Source organism: Callorhinchus milii, unplaced genomic scaffold (genome assembly GCF_018977255.1).
Source record: "Callorhinchus milii isolate IMCB2004 unplaced genomic scaffold, IMCB_Cmil_1.0 Scaffold11, whole genome shotgun sequence".
Classification (NCBI taxonomy): domain Eukaryota; kingdom Metazoa; phylum Chordata; class Chondrichthyes; order Chimaeriformes; family Callorhinchidae; genus Callorhinchus; species Callorhinchus milii.
The window spans coordinates 17,415,079-17,436,152 of NW_024704752.1; the positions used below are offsets into that span (position 1 = coordinate 17,415,079).

Here is a 21,074-nt window from a genome sequence, read left to right on the forward strand (position 1 = left end):
CATGATATTCTTTTTGTGTGCGTGCGTGTGTGTGTGTGTGTGTGCGTGTGCGTGTGTTGATTAATTCGTGGGTCTGACCTGGGACCATGCCTGCCAAAACGAAAACTTCTACCGCAAAACGGACCGCACATTCGGATCCGGAGGGAGCCGAGCCCTCAGATGGATCTGACAACGAAATGGATATCCAACAAAAGGGAACCGGCGCAATTGGGAACGAAGGTAGATTTCGGTTTACCAGCTCTCTCAGTGTCTTCTTACTCACTTCTCTTTCGATTTTTTGTTCTTTTTTTTTTTCCTTTTTTTTTTAAAAAAAAAACCCCGACCCTCTCGCTTTTATTTTAAGTCGAGCAGAGTGGCGAGGGTCATTGTGTAAATGCTGCGTCTTTTTTTTTTGAATTGGATTTAACCGCCTAAATGATGGTTTAGCAGGTTGCCGAGTCCAATATGCTATTGCCTTTGAAATGGTGTTGCGGTGCAGCGTTATAAACGTTCTTTGCGTGTCTTATTTGTAGAATATACCGATGCAGTTTAGAGGAAGGGATTGCCGGCGATTTGATGTTTTGTAAACTTAATATCTTTGTTGATAATTACAAGCGACCATTTGTTATCGGAATATAATTAGTTATTGTATCGAAGATTTGATGACTCACTGAAAACTGTGACAATGAATATTATAGTTCAGATTTATCCCCCAGTGGATTTATTTTAATCGTTTCAAATGGCATCGATTCTTTTTGTGAACTTACGAAAACTGTTTTGTTCTTTACCTGATATGTTGTGAGCTTTGAATGTTACTGTTTTCCCCGTTTTCACACTTCGCGTAGTGTACAGTGGATGGATGGGGGGAGGGGTTGAACTGCTGTAATCTGAAATGCAAAATACGGTGTTGGTGAACTGATGAGACGTAGAAATTTGAACTACTTATTGAATGGGAAGGAGAGATTGCTTTCAAATGGGTAAATGCGAAAAGATTTCAAATATTACTTGTAAGAATAGATTTTTTTTAAACAAATCGTTAATGCAGTAACCCGAAGAGCAAACATTTGGCAAACGTACAACGTTCAACAGCAGCATTAAGCTATTGCAAGTTGAATACTTTCTAACCATTCTTAGTGCACAGTACTTTCTGTGTTGCTTTTTATATAAATGCAAGAGATGTTCCTAAAATAGCATAGTTTGTGGTGTGTTTAATGGTAGGTTAACAAAACTTTTCTCCTCAGCAATATGTGCTGAACAGGCTCTGATTTTTTTTTGTCATCCTATATGTTATAAAAATAATAATGGATATTTGATTTGCAACAAAAACTTTTTTATTAAAAAAAAGCAAAAATGATTGGTTTGAGGGAATAGATCCATCAGCTTCATATTGTCATTTTAAGAAAAAAATTGAATATTTTAACTTGCCTTTGTGTGATTTATATTTAAAAGTTGCTTTTAATTGAAGTTTTAATTGTCAAATATCTATATTCAAGATTTTAAATCTTTTTATATATGGCAATTAGTTTTTATCCCTATTGAAATCTAAATTTATTTGTCCAAGCCGAATAAGTCTCGGATCTATTTCTCATAGTGGATTGTGGTTTAAGATGCTTTTGACATAAGGTTCAACTTTCTTGCTTTCAAACACTTTGAAGGCGCACCGTTTAATTGGTCTTATTTTGATATAGGCATTGTGTCAAATTCAGCAGTGGAAATGGTAGATAACCGAAGTTTAGAGGAAATTTTAGCTGGCATCTCTCCTCCTCCACCCCCAGCAATGACCAATGAAGCTGGGGCTCCTCGTCTTATGATAACACATATAGTGAATCAAAACTTCAAATCCTATGCAGGAGAGCAAATTCTGGGGCCTTTTCACAAGGTAAAAAAAAAAAAATTTATAATGATATTTATCTCGTGCTTAATTTTTACTTGAGGTAACAGATTTTGCGTTGTGGGAAAAAGTATTTTAAAAAAATAAAATAGCACTATATGGAACTGTAATGATGGATCATTTTCCTTTAATCTGTATTGGTATTGATAATTTTGAATTTAAATGTGGCATATTTGTGAATACATAATTCTACATGACTTTTAATGCAATGGTTTCAATAAAAAATGTTAATTTAAGAGTATGAACCTGTTTTGTCAGTGTAGAGCATTACAAGTCGGCCATAATAATCGTCAAAAATGTGTTTTGTGCGCACGTAGAGTGATCCATGATATGTTTATTTCTTAAACAGAGGTTTTCTTGTATTATTGGACCAAATGGGAGCGGAAAATCAAATGTGATTGACTCTATGCTGTTTGTTTTTGGGTACCGAGCCCAAAAAATACGCTCGAAAAAACTGTCTGTACTTATCCACAATTCTGATGAATACAAGAATGTTCAAAGCTGTACAGTGGAAGTTCACTTTCAAAAAATCATTGATAAGGTAATCTTATCTGTTACGTGCGGATGATTATTTTTATATCTGCTTTGCATTTACTGCATACAATATAGAGTGCAATTGTTTTTAAGATTTCTTGATTTAAAGAAGTTGTTGAGCTGCATGGTAATCTACAGTTTTCATTCGAATGGTGTTTTTTCCCACTTTTTTGGCTTCCTTTGGCCTTGAACATTTTGAATGTAAGGAAAAAGAAATGTTATTGTCATTCTAAATAAGATATTTAATTGGAGCTCCTGCTTAATCTAAATTGTTTTCTGCCATGGATAGGGTTAACAGATAAATGACCTCACCATTACCTTATAAAATATATCTTGTGAATCTATTTGTTAAATGCAGCAATTGCTTGGTAATTCTTTTCGAGTAGCACTGATCCATGTTAGTACATGTATTAGTACATTAGTGGCAATGTCAGAAACAAATGCTAAAGAAAGCTTGTTTTTCTTTAAAAGAAATACACTTTGGCAGTTTTTAATAACTGCACACTTCATTTGTTTCCTGATCACAGCCGTGATCATTTCTGTATAGCTACAATGAATCAAGCCATTTTCTGAATGTAGCCTTTTCAAAATGAAGATGACTGCATATATAATAATTTCGTGTCATTAAACCATATTAGATCTGAGAATCTAATTATTGAATATAATTAAGTGCTTAAAAAAAAATTAATTAAAAACAAAATAAATCATAAAATGTGTACATTTTAAAAATCATTTGCTGTGAATAAAAACTTTGAATATACTGTAATCACACCGTTTTCTTAAAAAATGTTAGTGTTTTCCTCTAGTAGAGTTAGCTTTATTAACACCATTACAATGTACCTTTCTGTGCCCAGTGTCAATTTCAATTTCTGGCATAGTATTTATGAAATCCACCTCATCTGCACAGGTTCACAGGTGGGTTAGATCTATTTCAAAAACAAATTTCCAGTTCATCAGACGAGTTAATTTTTTTTACACAAGTGTGAGTGAAAGTATTGTTCTTTAAAATAACTATATACTGAAGTTAATAATACATTTTTAAACCCCTTTTTAATGAAAGGAGGGTGATGATTTTGAAGTACTTCCGAATAGCAACTTCTACGTTTCAAGAACTGCCCACAAGGATAATTCTTCAGCTTACCATGTTAATGGAAAGAAAGCAACGTTCAGAGATGTAAGAATGCTGCTTTGCAGCCATGGAATTGATCTGGATCATAATAGATTTTTGATTCTGCAGGTATGTTTGTTTTTTAAAATGTTTCATTATTCTGTTTGAATGAGTACATTTACAGAAAAAAAATTAATGCGTTTGGAACAAAGTACTGGACATGTTTTAAATTGCTGTAGCAGCACATCATGGTTTGCAGGACTGCCTGATATGGCAAATCATAATTTGCTGCTTTAGTGCTTTAAGGCTTAATCAGAAGACAAGCTTTTAAAAAATACGTCTGTTATATTTGACNTTTTTTAGTATATGTTTTACTTAATGAAAATGCCAGTTACATTCTAGCAGCACGTAAATATTGGCGTGGTGAAAATAAGACCAAAAAACGCCAATATTACTTGTGCTGCTGCAGTGTGGCGTGGTTTGTCGACTCCCAGTCCATATGTGATATTTGAAAAATTGATCTTACCTGAAGGTAATACAATCAGCAAAAGGAAGGTAACAAATTTAGTTGTATGTTTGTATACTAATGTTTGGAATTGATATTTTATGTTTAAAACACTTGCCCAATTTGCAATATGTACAAGTTCTTGCTATTGTGAAATGTAAAAAGCTAAACTTTAAACTCAAACCAAATTTATTGTGGAAGTGTAACTACAATGAAATGTAATCAGTACCACTGAAATGTACCTGGGTCTGGCACAAGTATGAACATGTAGATACTGATGATGATGTAACCACAAGATTGATATGTCAAGTTGTTTGTTGTGAGAGAGATGGTGTATTTCTAATTTTGTTTGAATTCATACTACGTTTTATAAATCATTGTTTGAGTGCCAGCTAATTTGGAATTGGTTGCATATAAAAAAGACATTCGTAAAAAGAACCACTCTCAACAGATCATTGTGGGGCAGTGCTGTATGCAATTGGTTGCCGCGTTTCATCCATAAAATATACAGTCAATTTGTGTTACAGTATATTCTGTGAAGTGCTTTGAGATATCTCAAAGACATAAGGCTCTATATCAAATGAAAGGATTATTATCATTATACAACTAGTTGCATTTACACATGTTCCAACTCTAATTTGAAACTAGGATTGAGGAATCTTCTAATTTCCAGCATCCTTTCTCTAACTTCAATCTGTTTCTCCTTTTCTTGTGTACAGTAGTATCTTGATTTTGAATCTTTAATACTGAAATTGTATTTTTCTGCCAAAAAGGTGTTCTCTTTTCACAGACATTCTGAAAGAATGATTCAGCTATCACATGAAATAACTCAAGTATGCAGCAAAAGTAGCTTTTTTTTATTCTGTAAACCTTGTCTGCAGAAAGGAAAAAATATATAATTAATTGCATTAGTTGTATTCCAATCTTCTATTTAGGTTTTGATACTTTAATGTAGTAGCAGCTGTCAACCTACCTTCTTTGTTTATATAATCTTTCCCACCTGCAGCAAATGTTTTGGCAATTGAAAATTATGCAGTTTAATTTTACATTTATGAATTAATGAATACAAATTGTAATATTTGTTTTTAGAAAGTCCTTCCTGGCACAAACAAGCTGAATACAGAAACCAATGATAATGCTGATTGCACTCATCCTGTTTCAGTTTCTTAGTTTAATATATGTGACATTCAATATATAAATCTGGAATTACTTGTACATAGTTAATGGATATAAATGTTTGTCTGGAAAGCTACAATTTGTAATTTTATAGCTTGATTTATTAAATTACGCTTTGCTTTGAAAAGTACTTAAAATACTTAATTCACAATAATTAAGTGTGTTGATCCTGTTGATGTTGATAGTCAACCATACAGCAAATATGTGCTTCAGAAAATGCAGTCTCCTATATTAGCATACCATTGTCCAATAGAAAGGAAATATCAGCTGACACGAGTTGGTGTTTCTGGTCACATGGATAATTTACCTTGTCTGGTACTTCACACTTGCTGGATTGTTCTGAAAGTAACATCAGACGTTTGACTTGCTCTGACACAAGATTGCATTTCCCTGAATGGCAGGCTGAAAACAACGTTTGGACCTTTTTTTAATCCAATTAAATATAGACAGATTTAAAATTGTATGTTTTCAAATTATATAGTCGTGGGTGAGGTGAGTTAATGTGACGTGGATTATAGATGCACCTAATCTGGAAATGGCCTATATTACATTAATAGGACTACTCTTGACAATGCAGCATCATTTCTATAATGCATTTCTTAGTGGATGTCCTGTCAATACAGTATGAGGCATAATAGTGAAAACTCCAATGGCTACATGATATTAGGCAACAATATCAGCTCATTTCAATATTAATACCACCTATAAGAGATGGCAATTTGAATGATCTGTAGTCAGCTTGGTAAAACTCATTCTCATACATTCTATGAAGTGTACTGGCCTTCTGTGATGCTTAAACTATGTATGATTGTGGTGTAATGAAAGATATTGTGACGGTGTAGAATTTCCTGGAGATTTTGGTACTGTAATAATTTTTGTTTTTTGAAAATTTTATAAAATTCATTAATTTTATAACCTCAAATAAATCCATTCAACTAAATATTTTATATTGCAGCACTCCAATAACTCCGTTTTAGATATCTACAATTAAATATCAAAGTAGTATTTTATTCTGGTATTTAAAATGTGTCTTTTATATTTAAAGCTTTTCTAGACGTATTCCCTCTGTCTCTGACATGCTTTTTAAATGCATTTGCAAGTCGGGTTGCAATTGTAATAATATCTCAAAGAGCCTTATCACATCATTGAAACGTCTCACCTCCACTTTCGAATGCATTTAAAAATCATGGCAGAGATAGCCGAATTGCCCCTTTATTAGCCTGCCAGATCATTTTTAATCCAATGCAAACCTCTTTTTCAAAAAAAAAGTACTGTGGTTGTACATGTTTTTAGACACTAGTAATAATAATAATTTGAGTTAAAGTAGATTTTAAAAAATGCTTTTTNAAAAAAACAAGAGAATAAACAAAGTAGTGATTGGCACCTTCAGTTTTTAAAATTTTTGGTTAAAATTCCGTTTTCAGTGGATTGGTAATAACAGTAATAGCAATATTCTGATGTTTGAGCAGCATTTACTGTGATTCTGGTATTATTTCCGCATCATAATGCATGAATGGAAATTTATAAAATCAGTCATCCTATATAGTCTTATTACTCTTGATTCTAAGTTATTACAGTGCTGTAATTTGGCTTGGAGTAAAAATTTAAAAAAAATCATGGTAATGTTGGAGAGAATTTGGGAAAAATAAAACCAGAAAATGCATATTATTGAGACTTGGTCTTGTCATCACTAAAATCCTTAAATTAATGTTGGAACAATTAAAATATCAGGAAGTTGTTTTGGAAACCTGAATCTTGATTTGCAAATTTCTTCTTTTTTTTTTAATCTGATAATGTGCTGTGCAAAGCGTTTGAGACAAAGATACTAACTAATACAACAGAAAGATGTGAAAATTAACTGCTAGTTCCAAAATAATCGCTTTGGATGCTCTCAGGTGACATGTTTCAAATGAGTTTAAAAGCTGTGTAAACTGAGCTAAAATCTGTAACTAACTTTATGCTAAGCTGTAAAAGGTGGCTTATGCTTGAGCAAAAGTTGCATTTCCATGGTTTGCAGATTGTTAAGCTTGCGGTGAAATGATTTATGACAAAACTTCTGGGTGTATTATAAAATTAAGCTGATCACTTATGAATACTAAACACTTAATAGGAATAATCCATGCATTTCACTTTGGAAGGTTTTCATCTATTTTTAAAAAAATCTAGCTTCTATCCTTGAACTTTAGTAGAAACTAATTGACAATAACTTCCAGTTTTAAGTGCTTAAATTTCACATGGTGCGGCTTTAAATGTTGAAATTTAAATACTTATCCATACATTCCCTTTATACCAAGCTGTGGTGCTTCGAAACATCACCCTGACATGAGAGGCACTATATAAATGTAAATTGTATGCCGTTGACTTTCCGAAGCATTTAGACTAAGGCTCAAATGGAGTGCAACCATTTTGTGATTTAGTGAATCGATCAGCACATCAATTGGAACACTGTGACGTACATAAGAACACTTTAATAATAATAAGAATAATCCTTGCATTTGATATGGTGCTTTTCACGTCAGGAGGATATCTAGAAATGCTTTACGGGATTTACTATAAAATGCAATAACTGTAGCTGAATGCGGCAGCCAATTTATCTACAGCGGTATCGCACAGACAGACGATGAATTTTATCTGGGGAGCACTGGGAGAAACTCCTTTTTCTTTTCAAATTGTTCCATAGGTTATTAACATACACTGGGACAAGCAGACATTATCTTGGTTTAATGCCACAGGGGCCAACCTTTTTGGTTGGCCAACAGAAGCATTGGAATAACAAAATAGCGTAGATTTATGCCATAATTCAAGAAATATTCAACGACAAATTGCGTTTATAAAGCATCTTTCACATCGGAAGGACTGTTAAGGGTTTTCACTCAAGCGGACAGTTGGAATTGAGGGGTGGTGATGGGAGAGTGTCCGAAGGCACAGTCAAAAAGGACTGGCCTTTAAGGAGGCAAGGGAGGGGGCGAGGTGGAAGATTTCTGGGCTGGAGTTCCAGAGAGGGGGCAGTGCCAGCCGAGTGAAGGGAGCGGACTGGTTGGTGTGGTGTTAATGATTCTATCAAGAAACATTTATTTTGTTGGCCAACCAAAGAGGCTGGCCACCACTGGTTGTGATTTAGGAATTATGTATCTTGGACCTTTTCGTTGACACTGGTTCGCAAGTTTGATGATCTCTCTACACTTCCAAATTTCATTGAGTTGGACAAACTAATAATATTGTCTGGAAATTACTCATGTAAAACCTTTGCCTATCTCTTTATGAGCTAGTTCAGACCCAGGGAACCCTACTTCTCTCTCGTCACATGAAGGTTTTTTTGGGTCATCATTTTATTGAATGTCATAGTGATGACAGGACTTCCCCACTATATAAATGCACTTTGTTGAGCTATTAGAAGTTCCATTCACTGCAGCACATTTATGTTATGAAATGTCTTACAAGTTTTATTTTTATATAAACCAATATGTACTCTTAAGTAAAGACAGGTGAATATTTTAGCCTTTCCTGGATGTAGGTCTGAAAATTTGTCAGGTAGCGGAGCAGAGTTCCTATCCATGTACTTGGGAGGACATTTAGCTGTTGTGTGCCGTCTCCCTTCCTTGGAAGATGCCTACCACTTGAACTGTGCTTTTGATCATATTCTTCCTTTCCATCTTGTTTGGTGATGTTATTTTGCATGAAAGGTGCCCAATTCAAAATGAGAAGGAAGTTTCTCCTGGTGACAATCCTCCAAATAAAATTGCTCTGTCACTTCATGCTTGTGTGTTGGACATTGCCTTGAAAAAATGGCTGCAATAAAAAAATACAGTAGCTACACTTTAGCAGAAAAAGTCTGAAGTTTTTTGAGATATTTTGATATGATAAGATGGTACATTAAATGCAAGGATTATTGTGTTGTAAATGTGCACACTTCTCAGTTATTCATCTGTAATGCAGATATTCATACTAGTGAGTCGAGAAAAAAGAGAACTAACCCATGACTTAGTGTCTATAACTGCCTGACAAAATATACACTTCCTTTAGCTGCATACAGATGTCTATATTCTGGCATTCCTTGAGATCCTTGGGAAATGGAACCGTCGAGACCAAGTTTGGTGTAAAATTCTTTAAAAATATGTAAATAGAATGTAAATGTTTTGTAACATTATAGTTTGAGTACTGCATAAACTATTATAATTTCTGTATTTTCCACATTAGTATCTTCAGTGATTGCCTTCATTAAATGTTAGCGATTCAGTGCATCATGCTTTTACTTTGGGCATCTTTAGGGTGAAGTTGAGCAAATTTCCTTGATGAAACCAAAAGGGCAAACAGAACATGATGAAGGCATGCTTGAATACCTAGAAGACATCATTGGTTCAGAACGATTAAAACAACCCATTCAAGTCCTCTGTCGTCGAGTTGAGCTGTTGAATGAGCAAAGAGGAGAAAAGGTGAAATTGAAGCTGGTGTAGTAAATCAACAAAGTAGCCAGACTGGGAAATTACTTTCTGGGCTTCCCTTTGAGACTAGAGCTATTAATTTTTCTAATTAATATTTACATTTAACTTTGTTGTGAATTCAAGAAGCTGTATTCTTTAAAATTCCTGACTTAAATTGAATTAGTATATTAAATTTGCTTTAAAACTGAGGTAATAAACTTATTTAAAACTGTAAATCTGTGGAATATATTGAAAGACAGGCAGAGTGTTCTTTGGTGGTTGAAATAATTTTCATTTTGAAAAGATCAAATTTGTTCAATTTCTTTTATTAAATATTTCTTCTCCAGCTTAATAGGGTTAAAATGGTTGAAAAAGAAAAGGATGCTTTGGAAGGAGAAAAGAATCATGCGATTGAGTTTCTTACCTTGGAAAATGAGGTCATTAAGAAGAAAAACTATGTCGTGCAGTATTACATGTATGTATGCTGAGGGCTTGGCATGCTACTTACTTTAGTGTTGTGCTAAGTATTGCATCAATTCTGAAAGTTCAGTCATACGTTGTTAGTCTATATTTTAACACTTTCAAAGCACTATGTATTTAACAAGTGACAAATGGAATTCTGTGAACAAAAAATCATGGGATATTGCTGATCTCATTTCCTCTTACTATAATAGTTGTCATGGACCTCTAGATCCAATGTCACTCTTTATATTGCACAACAAATACTCCTGTATGTCTGCAAAACAAAACTGCTTACAAAACTAAGTCTAACTTTAGTATTACGAAGATCTTGCCCACTGAGTACTGTTATCAAGACCAGGCTGTGATGAAAGTTTCAATTCTAAAGTTATTGGCCAACAATAGTATTCGGTGGGACAAGGGGCCAAATGTATGCAACTTCTCCCCATCAGTTGTGACACTCGGAGACTTGCTCCTCTTTCTTCTCCCCCGCCCTCCCCCTCCCAGGCCTCTATTTATAACAGATCTTGCTGTGAGATGACATAGCTGGGATTCAGCACTATTTTCTCTCCGTCTGTAGGAAAGTGGAGCTGTAGACAGCGTATTTTTAATAGAAATATCAGAGCTAAATGAATTTCCAATGTGGAAGTGTCATAATATTCACTTTCACACCTCTCCCCAAGGTGGTTATCGAGACTGGCTGGCTATCAATAAGATGTTTTGGAATCACCAACTTCAATAAGCAATATTGAATTATCGTCTTGTTAGAACACCTCATTCAATTATTTGCCTTTGTTTCCATACCAACGTATGTAATTGTAGGTGAGATAGGATAACAGTTTAACATTTATAAAACCTTAGACAATATATTTTCCAAGTATCCAAAGAAGAGATGAAGACTGATTGAATGAGCACTCATTTGTTTGACACTAAAGGATATAATATGGTTGTAAAAAATGGAAATCAGCATACTTTTTTGCCTTGATAATTGGAATTTTAACATTTACATGTTGTTTTATGGTTGTAGGAATATTATTTGGTTTAATCAAAATACTTTCCAAAGGCTACTACCCAAACTGATTTTTAGGGCAGAAACAATACATAAGTCATTTACAACAATTTATTTTCAAATATTTTTTCAGATACGATGTGCAGAAGAAGATATCTGACAGGATAGCACAAAAGCAAAAAATCCATGAAAGCACAAAAGACATTAATGACAAAAATGGGAAACTTGTCGAAGATTTGAAAGTTAAAAACATGTCTTTGAAGGATGCTGAAAAGTAAGCCAAGAATTCCCTCCTGACAATATGCAGGGCGTTAAGAAATTCGCTCAAACTTCCTAACATTTGTATCCTCTTAAGAGCACGACAGATCTTATGTGGAAAATGTGATTACAAATTCAACATGGAATTATCCTATTCCTTCATTCTCCTCACTAGACCAGTGCCACCAACGCATTGCTATCTACTTATCTGAATAACCCTCGATCTCCAGTTTTAAATAAAGACACAGAAAAAACTGCTTTAGCATACATTTTTAAATGATTCTGGTTTTAACATATATGAAGAAGCTGATTTATGATATTTGCTAACTATTCCATGGTACTTTTTTCCTGCAGTGCTTCAGCCAAGAGCCAATTCATATTTGCCAAAACAGTGACCTAAGAAAAAGGGCTGCTAAATCAGTTTAGCCCCACTTTCCAGACATAGTCACTGATCAGAACAGCAATTATGCATTTGAAAAATCCAAAAAAAAGGACTTGTGAATAAATCCCACAAAAAAAAAAGTGATCACCCAGCTGAACTACTGAGGGCTGCTGGTATCTGAAACCTGAAAAGTTATAAGGAGAAAATGGGGAGTGGGAGAAGCATGTATTCTGGTTACTAGGTTAAATTTATTTATATAATGTTTATAGAAATGAAACATGTAATGTACTTAGTATTCAAAACAGTTCAAAATGTTTTAATAATTATCTGATTCTACAGAAAAGTAGCGAAAATCACAAAGTACATTGAACAAAAAAAGGAAAAGTTTGCCCAGTTTGATTTGCAGGATATCAAAATTCGAGAAAAACTGAAACATATCAAGAGCAAAGAGAAGAAGTTGGAGAAACAAGTTCAAAAGGACAGGGAGAAGGTAAAACATTTACATTTATTAAAGGAGTAAACTAAAACCAAATTACGTTTCAATATTCACATGATGAATATCTGTTTTTTTAGCTGGAGGTATTGAAGAATGTACCTGAGAATAGCGAAAAGGTCATCAGTGAAGCAACAATACAAAAAGAAGAGCTAGAACAGAGAAAAGTGAATGAGGAAGAGAAACTGAAGAAAGTCATGATTAGTCTCAAACAAGAGACGCAAGGATTACAGGAAACAAAAGAGGTTAGTTATGTAACACTTACAGCTGAAATGAAGAGAAGTAAGTTAAATTTCATAAAGCCAATTTGACAAGTGGTAAATATCTTCCCTTATGATGTGTAACCAATAATTTATAGTGAATGTGCTTTCTTCCTTGAGGAAGAGACTTCCCATTTCCTCTAATTTCCTACAGTTATTGGGGGAAAAAGTGGAGAGGTTATTAGTCATTCTGAAAACCCTGTAAGGAACTCTGAAACAAACGTGCTGCGTTCTGAGCTTTCACATTGTGTTGCCAAAGTACTAGCTTCATATTTTAATCATAAATCATTAGATGGAACATGAATGAAACAGTCAATATTTTGAAACTTGTTTTGAATTGTACAAAAAATAAAAAATTGACTTATTCTGCAACAGCCTGCCATCTTCATATTCTGAATGTTTGTTTTTAAATAGGTGAACGAGAAACAGCTTATGGAGTTGAGCAAAGCAGTAAATGAGACCAGATCCAAGATGGACGTGGCACAATCAGAACTGGATATCTACCTCAGTCGCCACAAAACTGCCTTAAACCAGTTCAATGAAGCTAAAGAGACCCTGACTACTGTCACTACTACACTTAAAGAAAGAAAAATGGCAATTAAAGAATTAGAAGTGAAAATTCCAAAGAGTGAAGAAGAACTACACAAAGTGAGCAATGCAAATCTGAAGCTTTATTCTCACATAGGTCTTATCAATCAGGACCATAACATTTAATATGACTTACGCAAAGTGCAAACTTTAAGTCGTATAAAATCTGATTTAATCAACAGTTTACACTGCACACGTGTAATTAATTCAATGCACCTGGTAAATGTACATGCATTAGTTTGTCACTGCAGCTAGTAAGTATACATACTGTATGGGTCAAAACTGTTTCCCAAGATTCAATACAGCCAGCGAGTAAGTAACTGCGGGAGTAATGGAGGATCAGGGAGTGGCATTACAAGTTAGGAAAATAAAATTCATCAGTGCAAGTAGTTCAAAGAAATGGTGGTTTTGATAGGAAACTGAAAGTGACTCGGGTGAATGTAAGACTTGGGCGTGTGCAAGTTTTACTATATAACTGGAAAATATTTCTTTAAATTGTTCATATTCTTTTAATATATGATCAGAAGATTACATAATCTTAAGGTGGCTATGTGAATAAACTCAAAAGCTAACACAGGTGCAGATTGCAATCATTGGGTTATTGAATGAAAATATGTGATACATATGTGGATATACAAATGTGGATGTTCAAATCTGAATTTCAATTGCGTTTCTAGGATGAAAAGGCTCTTGAAAAAATAGTCCACTCTGAATCTCAGATTCGGAACGGTGTTAATGAGCTGCGTCAAAAGGTTGAAGAAGCAAAGAGCTCTCTAGCAGCAAATTGCAGCAGAGGTAAAGTTCTGAATGCATTGATGGAGCAGAAGAAGTCTGGAAATATCCCTGGCATCTTTGGAAGACTGGTAAGGAGGGAACATTTTTTTTTAAAAAAAAGCACAAGTACAACTTACAGATCAACCGAAGATTCATTTTCAGATCACCACGTATACTTTTTTAAAATGTGATCTGTTTTTATTTTTAACCAGGGTGACTTGGGCGCTATCGATGAAAAGTATGACGTTGCTGTCTCCTCCAGCTGTGGAGCTTTAGAAAACATCGTTGTTGACACTATTGATACAGCCCAAAAATGTGTTAACTTCCTGAAGAAACAAAATATTGGAGTAGCAACTTTTATTGGCTTGGACAAGGTACTTTGAAACAATTGAGGATATTAAAAAAATGCCACTTCTGAATTTATATATGTTACCTGCTGTAGCAGAATTATTTGATTTTTGTTATTTATTTTTGAAAAACTTCTTCCAGATGAAGGTTTGGGAGAAAAGTACTGGAAAGATCCAAACTCCTGAGAATATTCCACGTCTATTTGATATGGTCAAAATGAAAGATGAGACTATACGTCCAGCATTTTACTTTGCCCTACGTGATACTCTTGTTGCTAACGATTTAGAACAGGCGACACGTGTGGCATTCCGACACGACAAACGATGGCGAGTGGTAACATTGCAAGGACAGATAATAGAACAGTCAGGTATGGGCAAGTGTTGTATAAACTAGGTTTAAGTATTAATTTCATACTATAACTGTAAAAGATTTGATTAAATCTGAAATGGGATGATATAATGCAGAATTGTGGTCCATGGAATGCACCTAATTTTGATCCAGAAATCAAATAGTTTAATTCTGGAAGTATTTATTTATCTGTCCTCTATTCCAGATTTTAGTTTAGCGCTGAGCCGTTGCAGTAATTTTTAAAAGTTTGAGTATGTGTGATTGATATAAACGCTGAAAAGAAACCAGATTGTGGCTAATACGTGAGTATTCCATCTTAAAGTTTGTTTTCTTTGGTAAATTAATCAACTTGTCTGCATTCTTTTTACTTTAGGTACCATGACTGGTGGCGGAGGAAAAGTAATGAAGGGTAGAATGGGATCTTCAGTGATTGTTGAAGTTACTCAGAAAGAGGTCAGTGAATTTCTGAACACAACTGTGGTATACTTATTGAATAGCAAGGACAGCTTGACTCAATGAGCCCTGGTTAATGACTGCAACTGTGTGTTTGAGGGTGTGCGTAGTCTTGTAACAAAAAAAGTTGGTAAATTTGCATTTATTAAATATATTGCTTTCTGGGTACTTCAGGTATAGAATCATTCAACTAAAGCTTTGCTTTTTTTGACTAAAGGTGGACAAAATGGAGTCAGAATTACAGAAGGACACTGCAGTTGCACAAAAATACCAAGATCAAAAAGTTCAATTGGAAGAACGAATAGTGAAGTTGCGCCAGAGCATAAGAGAGATGAAAAATAATTTGGAGAAATACACAGCAAGCATTCAGGTGTGCTATTTTAAAGTATTTGTACTTCTTCATCCTGTAGCTTTATTTATTTTTAAGAAGTGGGTGTCCCTTTTGGGCTGGAGGAAACAGCAGCCTGCTTGCATAACACGTGCATGGCAAGGAATAGAAAAATGACAACACTAGCATTTATTCAAAACCCGGATGATAGCACATGGATGTTCTGAAATGATGCATCTCCAAGGGAATGTGAAATAACTTCTCTTACCATTTCAGAATAAATGGCTCTATATTACTTCTCTAATATCTTACCCTGTGACACACACACTTGTACATACACAGGCATATGGAGTCCTGGAGCTCAGTGGTTAGAGCACTCGCTTTGCAAGCGAGACACCTGGGTTCGATTCCCAACAGGGTGAAACCTTGGGCAAGTTTCCTTACTCCACACTCCTCATAACAATCCTTCAAGAAAAGAAAATAATAAATTGGTCATTTCAATCCACGACTGCTTGTGGGACACTGCTGTGCGCAATTGGCTGCTGCATTTCGCCCACAAATATATACAGTCAATTCACTTTATAGTCTATTCTGTGAAGCGCTTTGAGACGTCTGGAAGACATGAAAAGCGCTATATCAAATGCAAGGATTATTATTATACACTCTGTCTCATGAGTTCGTTATTGAAAAAGGAGCATTTAATGATGGTTGGAAAATGGAACAGATTATGAAGGAATTCGATGTATGCGGATGACACACAAATCTACTTTGCCTCCTCCAGTACCAACTCTATATAAATGCAAGTTGTTGTTGACTTAACCTGTCAACCTGACAAATTAGTTTGATAACTTAGTGGTTCAACTCAGTTCTAAATAGAACTGGTAGTGCAAATGATTGGGTGAATAATGTTACCTTTTGATTTGGAGTGTTATAACATTTTTATGTGGAGTAAGTGTTTTCTGAACTATTCCTATTTTATATATTTAATTAAATTCAGGGTCTGACAGGACAGGAAGCTCACTTGAAAATTCAAGAGAAGGAGTTTGAAGCAATTGTGGCGGCGGCAGCCCCCGACAAGAATAAACAGCAACAGCTAGAGAAAACCCTGAGAGCCTTCAAAAAAGGTTGGCTTTTCTTTCTATAAAGACCATACTTTCCCCTTATAGAAATAAGAGTGCATTTGCAAACTATAAAGACCAGAGTTCTATGAAATTGGGAAAAGTCAGTTAAAGAGCCATTTGTTTAAAAAAGCTTGTTTTATGTTTTTGATGTAGTTCCATTTATTAAGGGTGCTTTAAAAGCCATGGTACTGTAAACCCATGGCAAAAACATTACAGAAATTATTTATCACATTTTACTAAGTCAAATTTGGTTTACAATTGGATAGCTGATTTAAACTGCTTTTTTTAAAAACAATCTGCTTTTCAAAATGAGGTTAGTTTGACGAGTAAATATTTATAGAAGCCATGTTGTCTGTTTCAGCATATGAGGAAGAGGCAGCAAAGGCGGGTAAAGTGGAGGCAGAGGTTAAAAGGTTGCATAACCTTATCGTTGATATCAATAATAATAAGCTTAAAGCCCAGCAGGATAAACTAGACAAAATTAATAAAGAAATGGATAATTGTGTGTCTGCCATTACTAAGGCCCAAGTTGCAATCAAAACATCTGGAAGGTAAGTTCATCATGAAACTGCTTTTATTGTTCATGTAATTTGTTTGCTTTTTTTGTAACCATCTTTGTGAACACCAGTTTTGCTAGGGGGAAGTATGACACATGTTAATTTTTGATCTCAATACAATTACTCACAACTAGCAATCTTGAGTTTTCATTTTGACATGCTTACAAGTGTTGCTGTATTCCAGGAACTTGAAAAAAGCAGAAGAAGCGGTAAGTCGATCTGAGGAAGAAATTGAACAGAATAAACAAGAAATTGAGAACCTGACAGATGACTTGAAGAAACTGGAGGAAGAAGCCACTGCTGTGATGAAGGAATGTGCAAAAGCTCAGGTGAGGCAGAATCTAGTCTAATGAATAGTATGCAGTTTAAATAAAGTGCAGGGTTACTATTTAGTTACTGAACTATTTAGTTACATTCAGTTTTGCAGTAGGACATTTGAAATCTATTTAATCCCATTTTTAGTAACCTGGTATCTTCCTAGTAACATGTTGGTTTACGCATTTTGGTTAGAAAGGGGTAGGATAACAAGTTGTCATCAACAACAAAGACTTGTATTTATATAGCACCCCTCATGCAGGTTGGTGTCCGAGAGCACTTTGAGGAATAAAATATCTAAAATGGATTTCATCATATTGAGTGATAGTTGCAGAAGTTATTTGTGATCGATAACATAAAAGCCCCACAACTATGAATTGCTTAAAATCTTCTATTTTGCAGCTGTAGAAAGAATAGATAAACTTGATGCTGCAAGATCTTTCAGGCTAATTGGAAAGTGGCTGTAAATTAAGTTTAAGGCAGTAAATACGTACTTATGCAATTCAGTTTATACTGGAATTTTAAATAGCTACTTGACATTCTGGAGTTCCTAGATGAATCTTAAAAAAAACTCTGAATCTTTGACCAACTTCAGACATGAGATGCCTGATTTCGCACACTTTGTATTTGTATTCAAGGAAGCGAACTTCTGATACTAAAAAAAAAATGAAATGGAAAGCTACTGGTAGAGCTATAGAGCTTGAACCAAATTGAGAGACGGCTGTTATTCTCAGTAATCTTTTTCATAATGTTTCTTTCCCTCTGTAATTTTCAATAGGAATCATTAGCCAATGTGACTGGAGACCATCAAATTTTACTTAAAGAAGTTAAGTCAATTCAAGAAGAAGAGCAGGCACTTCAGAAAGAAATTCTAAATATACGATTAAAAATAGAACAGATAGACGGACACATTGAGGAGCATCAATCAAAGATCAAATACTGGCAAAAAGAGGTAAGACTGAAAGAACAGAAATAAAGAGCAACCCCAATGTAAAGCATCTTACCAGAGTTCTACTACCAACCAAGTCATTTGGAGAATCCAGGCTATTTGCAAAACTACACACAAAGATTCATTGGCTTAGCCTGTACATTGGTGTGTGGGGGGATATGCTGGCTCCTAGACAATTGCCTGCTGGTTCAGATGTCTATTCCCAGTCAAGTAACAAGATGATCAGATCACTGACTGGCACTTAAACAATTCTATCACTGTTGGTGGAGTTTCCAGCAGCAGAATTCATGTTGTGAGTGGCCTATGAACCTTATGTTGGTTTGGTGACTAAAAACTGAAAATTGCCAGTTCCGATCAAGAATCTAAAAATGTTTTTTTTCTTTGTGTTATCATGGTTATGGCACTGTTTCCTTGTGTTACTACTGTTACTGAGTTTTGATTCACTTAATTTTTTGGTAACTATTTTTATGCAATTTAATCTTAGGTGTCCAAGCTTTCTTTACATTGCATTGATGACAAACCGCAAGACGAGCTTCCAAAACTGAGTGAGGAGGATCTGAGGGAATTCCAAAACCCAGATATGATAAATAATCAGATTGCACTGCTGGAGGCAAAGGGTTTGGAAATGAAACCAAACTTAGGTTCCATTGCAGAATATAGAAAGAAAGTAAGTTTGTCAGGCTTCTCTGTATTGCTCTATGGTTAAATTATATCTTGTACAAAACATCTAAATTATGTTCTGTGGTATGTGTGCAGGAAGAACTGTACCTACGCCGTGTGGCAGAGCTTGATGAAATTACCAATGAACGCGATACATTTAGACATGGTTATGAGGACTTGAGGAAGCAACGTCTCAATGAATTCATGGCGGGTTTTAATATGATCACCAATAAGCTAAAGGAGAATTACCAAATGCTCACACTGGGTGGAGATGCTGAGCTGGAATTGGTGGACAGTCTGGATCCCTTTTCTGAAGGAATTATGTTCAGGTAGGGAAGCTGTCAAGGTTGGTTTTATGATAAATTATGTAAATTTAATTGTGAAGCCCAATGACACCTGAACCCTAATAGGACTGTAACTGTCCTAATAGGACTCCCTTCCCTTGTTCTTTATAACTCTTGTGGTACTTTGAAGCTGGAGTATTTTATTTACATTTAATTGCCCTGAGTTGACTATCTCAAAAATCTGAATCATGTTCATAATAAGCAAGGCAGCTTGCAAATGGAGATATTGCCTTCAGTCTACATTTAGGTATATACTAATGAGTACTACAGCAATACTTTTGAGAAGCAGGCAGGTGTGTGGAGGTGACTTTTTTTGTCTTTTTAAAACTATTTAAGAAATGTAAACTGCAACAGATGTTCTAAACCATGACTGGTCAAAACAATTTTTTTTGAGAATTAATGGTGGGGAATATCCTGACCTACAACCTTCTAGTAGTTTGTTGGACGTTGGCGTAAATGGCTACAATTTGCTTACAAAAGCAGTAATTACCTATGAGGTACCTTAAAACATTTTGAGATAAAGCTCTTTTAACAATTAAGTTTTATTCTGAAACATGAATTCTGTTTAAAGCAAAGCAACATGAACTCACTCATGACCACATTTGCATGGAATGAGAATGTCATTGCAAAATAAAACAGTACTGTTTTGGAACAGCAAAATGATTTTATATAGTATTCATTTGTATTTGATTTTTTAAAAAGTGAAAATTGACATTTTTCTAGTGTTCGACCACCAAAGAAAAGCTGGAAGAAGATTTTCAATCTTTCTGGGGGGGAGAAGACACTCAGCTCTTTGGCTCTCGTGTTTGCACTTCACCATTACAAGCCGACTCCTTTGTACTTTATGGATGAAATTGATGCAGCATTGGATTTCAAAAATGTCTCAATTGTCGCTCATTATATCTACGTGAGTACACTTACTAGCAAATGGGTTAACTTGGGTTCACTGTAGGTATATCTAGAATTGTATGTGGTAGAGGTGTTTAAATAACTTTACAAATTAAATTAGAAAAGCTACCTCTGGTAAATGCCTTAAGTATAATGCTTAGCCTGACAATTGAAATGTATTTATGGACAATGGAACCTATAATTTCCTAATAGGTTAAATAAGTTGAATGTATACTAAAACTAAGCTGATCAAAAGTTATATTGAAAACCTGAGATGTAAAATGGGATTGTGTTTTTCCATTTGTACAATTCATAGTCTGGTATTAAGTTTTTGACGTGTGTGGTTTTTTTTGTTGCCTTAGGAACAAACCAAAAATGCTCAGTTCATCATAATTTCTTTGAGGAACAATATGTTTGAAATAGCTGATCGACTGATTGGAATCTACAAGACTCACAATACAACAAAGAATGTTACAGCCAACCCAAAAGTTATTGGTCTTCAAGCAATTCCTGAAGTACTCACCACAGCGTGAAATTGTAACAACTTTTTAATGGATTGTTGTAAAGAACTATACTGTTTCAAGCGGATTCAACTGGCTACTGGCTTCATACAACGGAGGAGCCCGTTCCAAAAGTAGTGGTGGTGTGAATCATCACAATTATAAGATTCCTGCATACAAGTACCATCTCATCTTGAGGTTTTATACTGTAGAAAATGGAATATTAATGTAGTATTGAAATTCTGACATGGCTGTACATATTTTTAGAAAAGTTATTCTTTTTAACTAACACGTCTGTCAAAACTGACTATTTCTTATTAAAAGGAACTTTTGCAACATATTGGATTGTCTGGTTTTAATGAATTAGTGCTGTATGGGCAAAAAATAATTAAAAAAACCTCTCAAACCACAATCATTTTGTCATTT

At 34.7% G+C, this 21,074-nt stretch overlaps 1 protein-coding gene across 1 annotated transcript; it reads left to right on the forward strand.

Annotated features, from left to right (window-relative positions):
- The first annotated feature begins 4 nt into the window (after window positions 1-4).
- Window positions 5-20,988, forward strand: smc4 (structural maintenance of chromosomes 4). Its single transcript, XM_042339032.1, has 23 exons — window positions 5-219; window positions 1,668-1,858; window positions 2,220-2,411; window positions 3,465-3,641; window positions 9,462-9,626; window positions 9,962-10,089; window positions 11,216-11,356; window positions 12,062-12,212; window positions 12,296-12,460; window positions 12,890-13,123; window positions 13,741-13,926; window positions 14,050-14,211; window positions 14,327-14,552; window positions 14,907-14,986; window positions 15,204-15,356; window positions 16,312-16,438; window positions 16,797-16,986; window positions 17,177-17,321; window positions 18,086-18,259; window positions 18,741-18,923; window positions 19,013-19,245; window positions 19,984-20,167; window positions 20,511-20,988. The coding sequence occupies exons 1-23, from the start codon at window positions 87-89 to the stop codon at window positions 20,679-20,681; spliced, it is 3,891 nt and encodes a 1,296-aa protein (XP_042194966.1). The 5' UTR covers window positions 5-86; the 3' UTR covers window positions 20,682-20,988.
- Window positions 20,989-21,074: the final 86 nt, after the last annotated feature.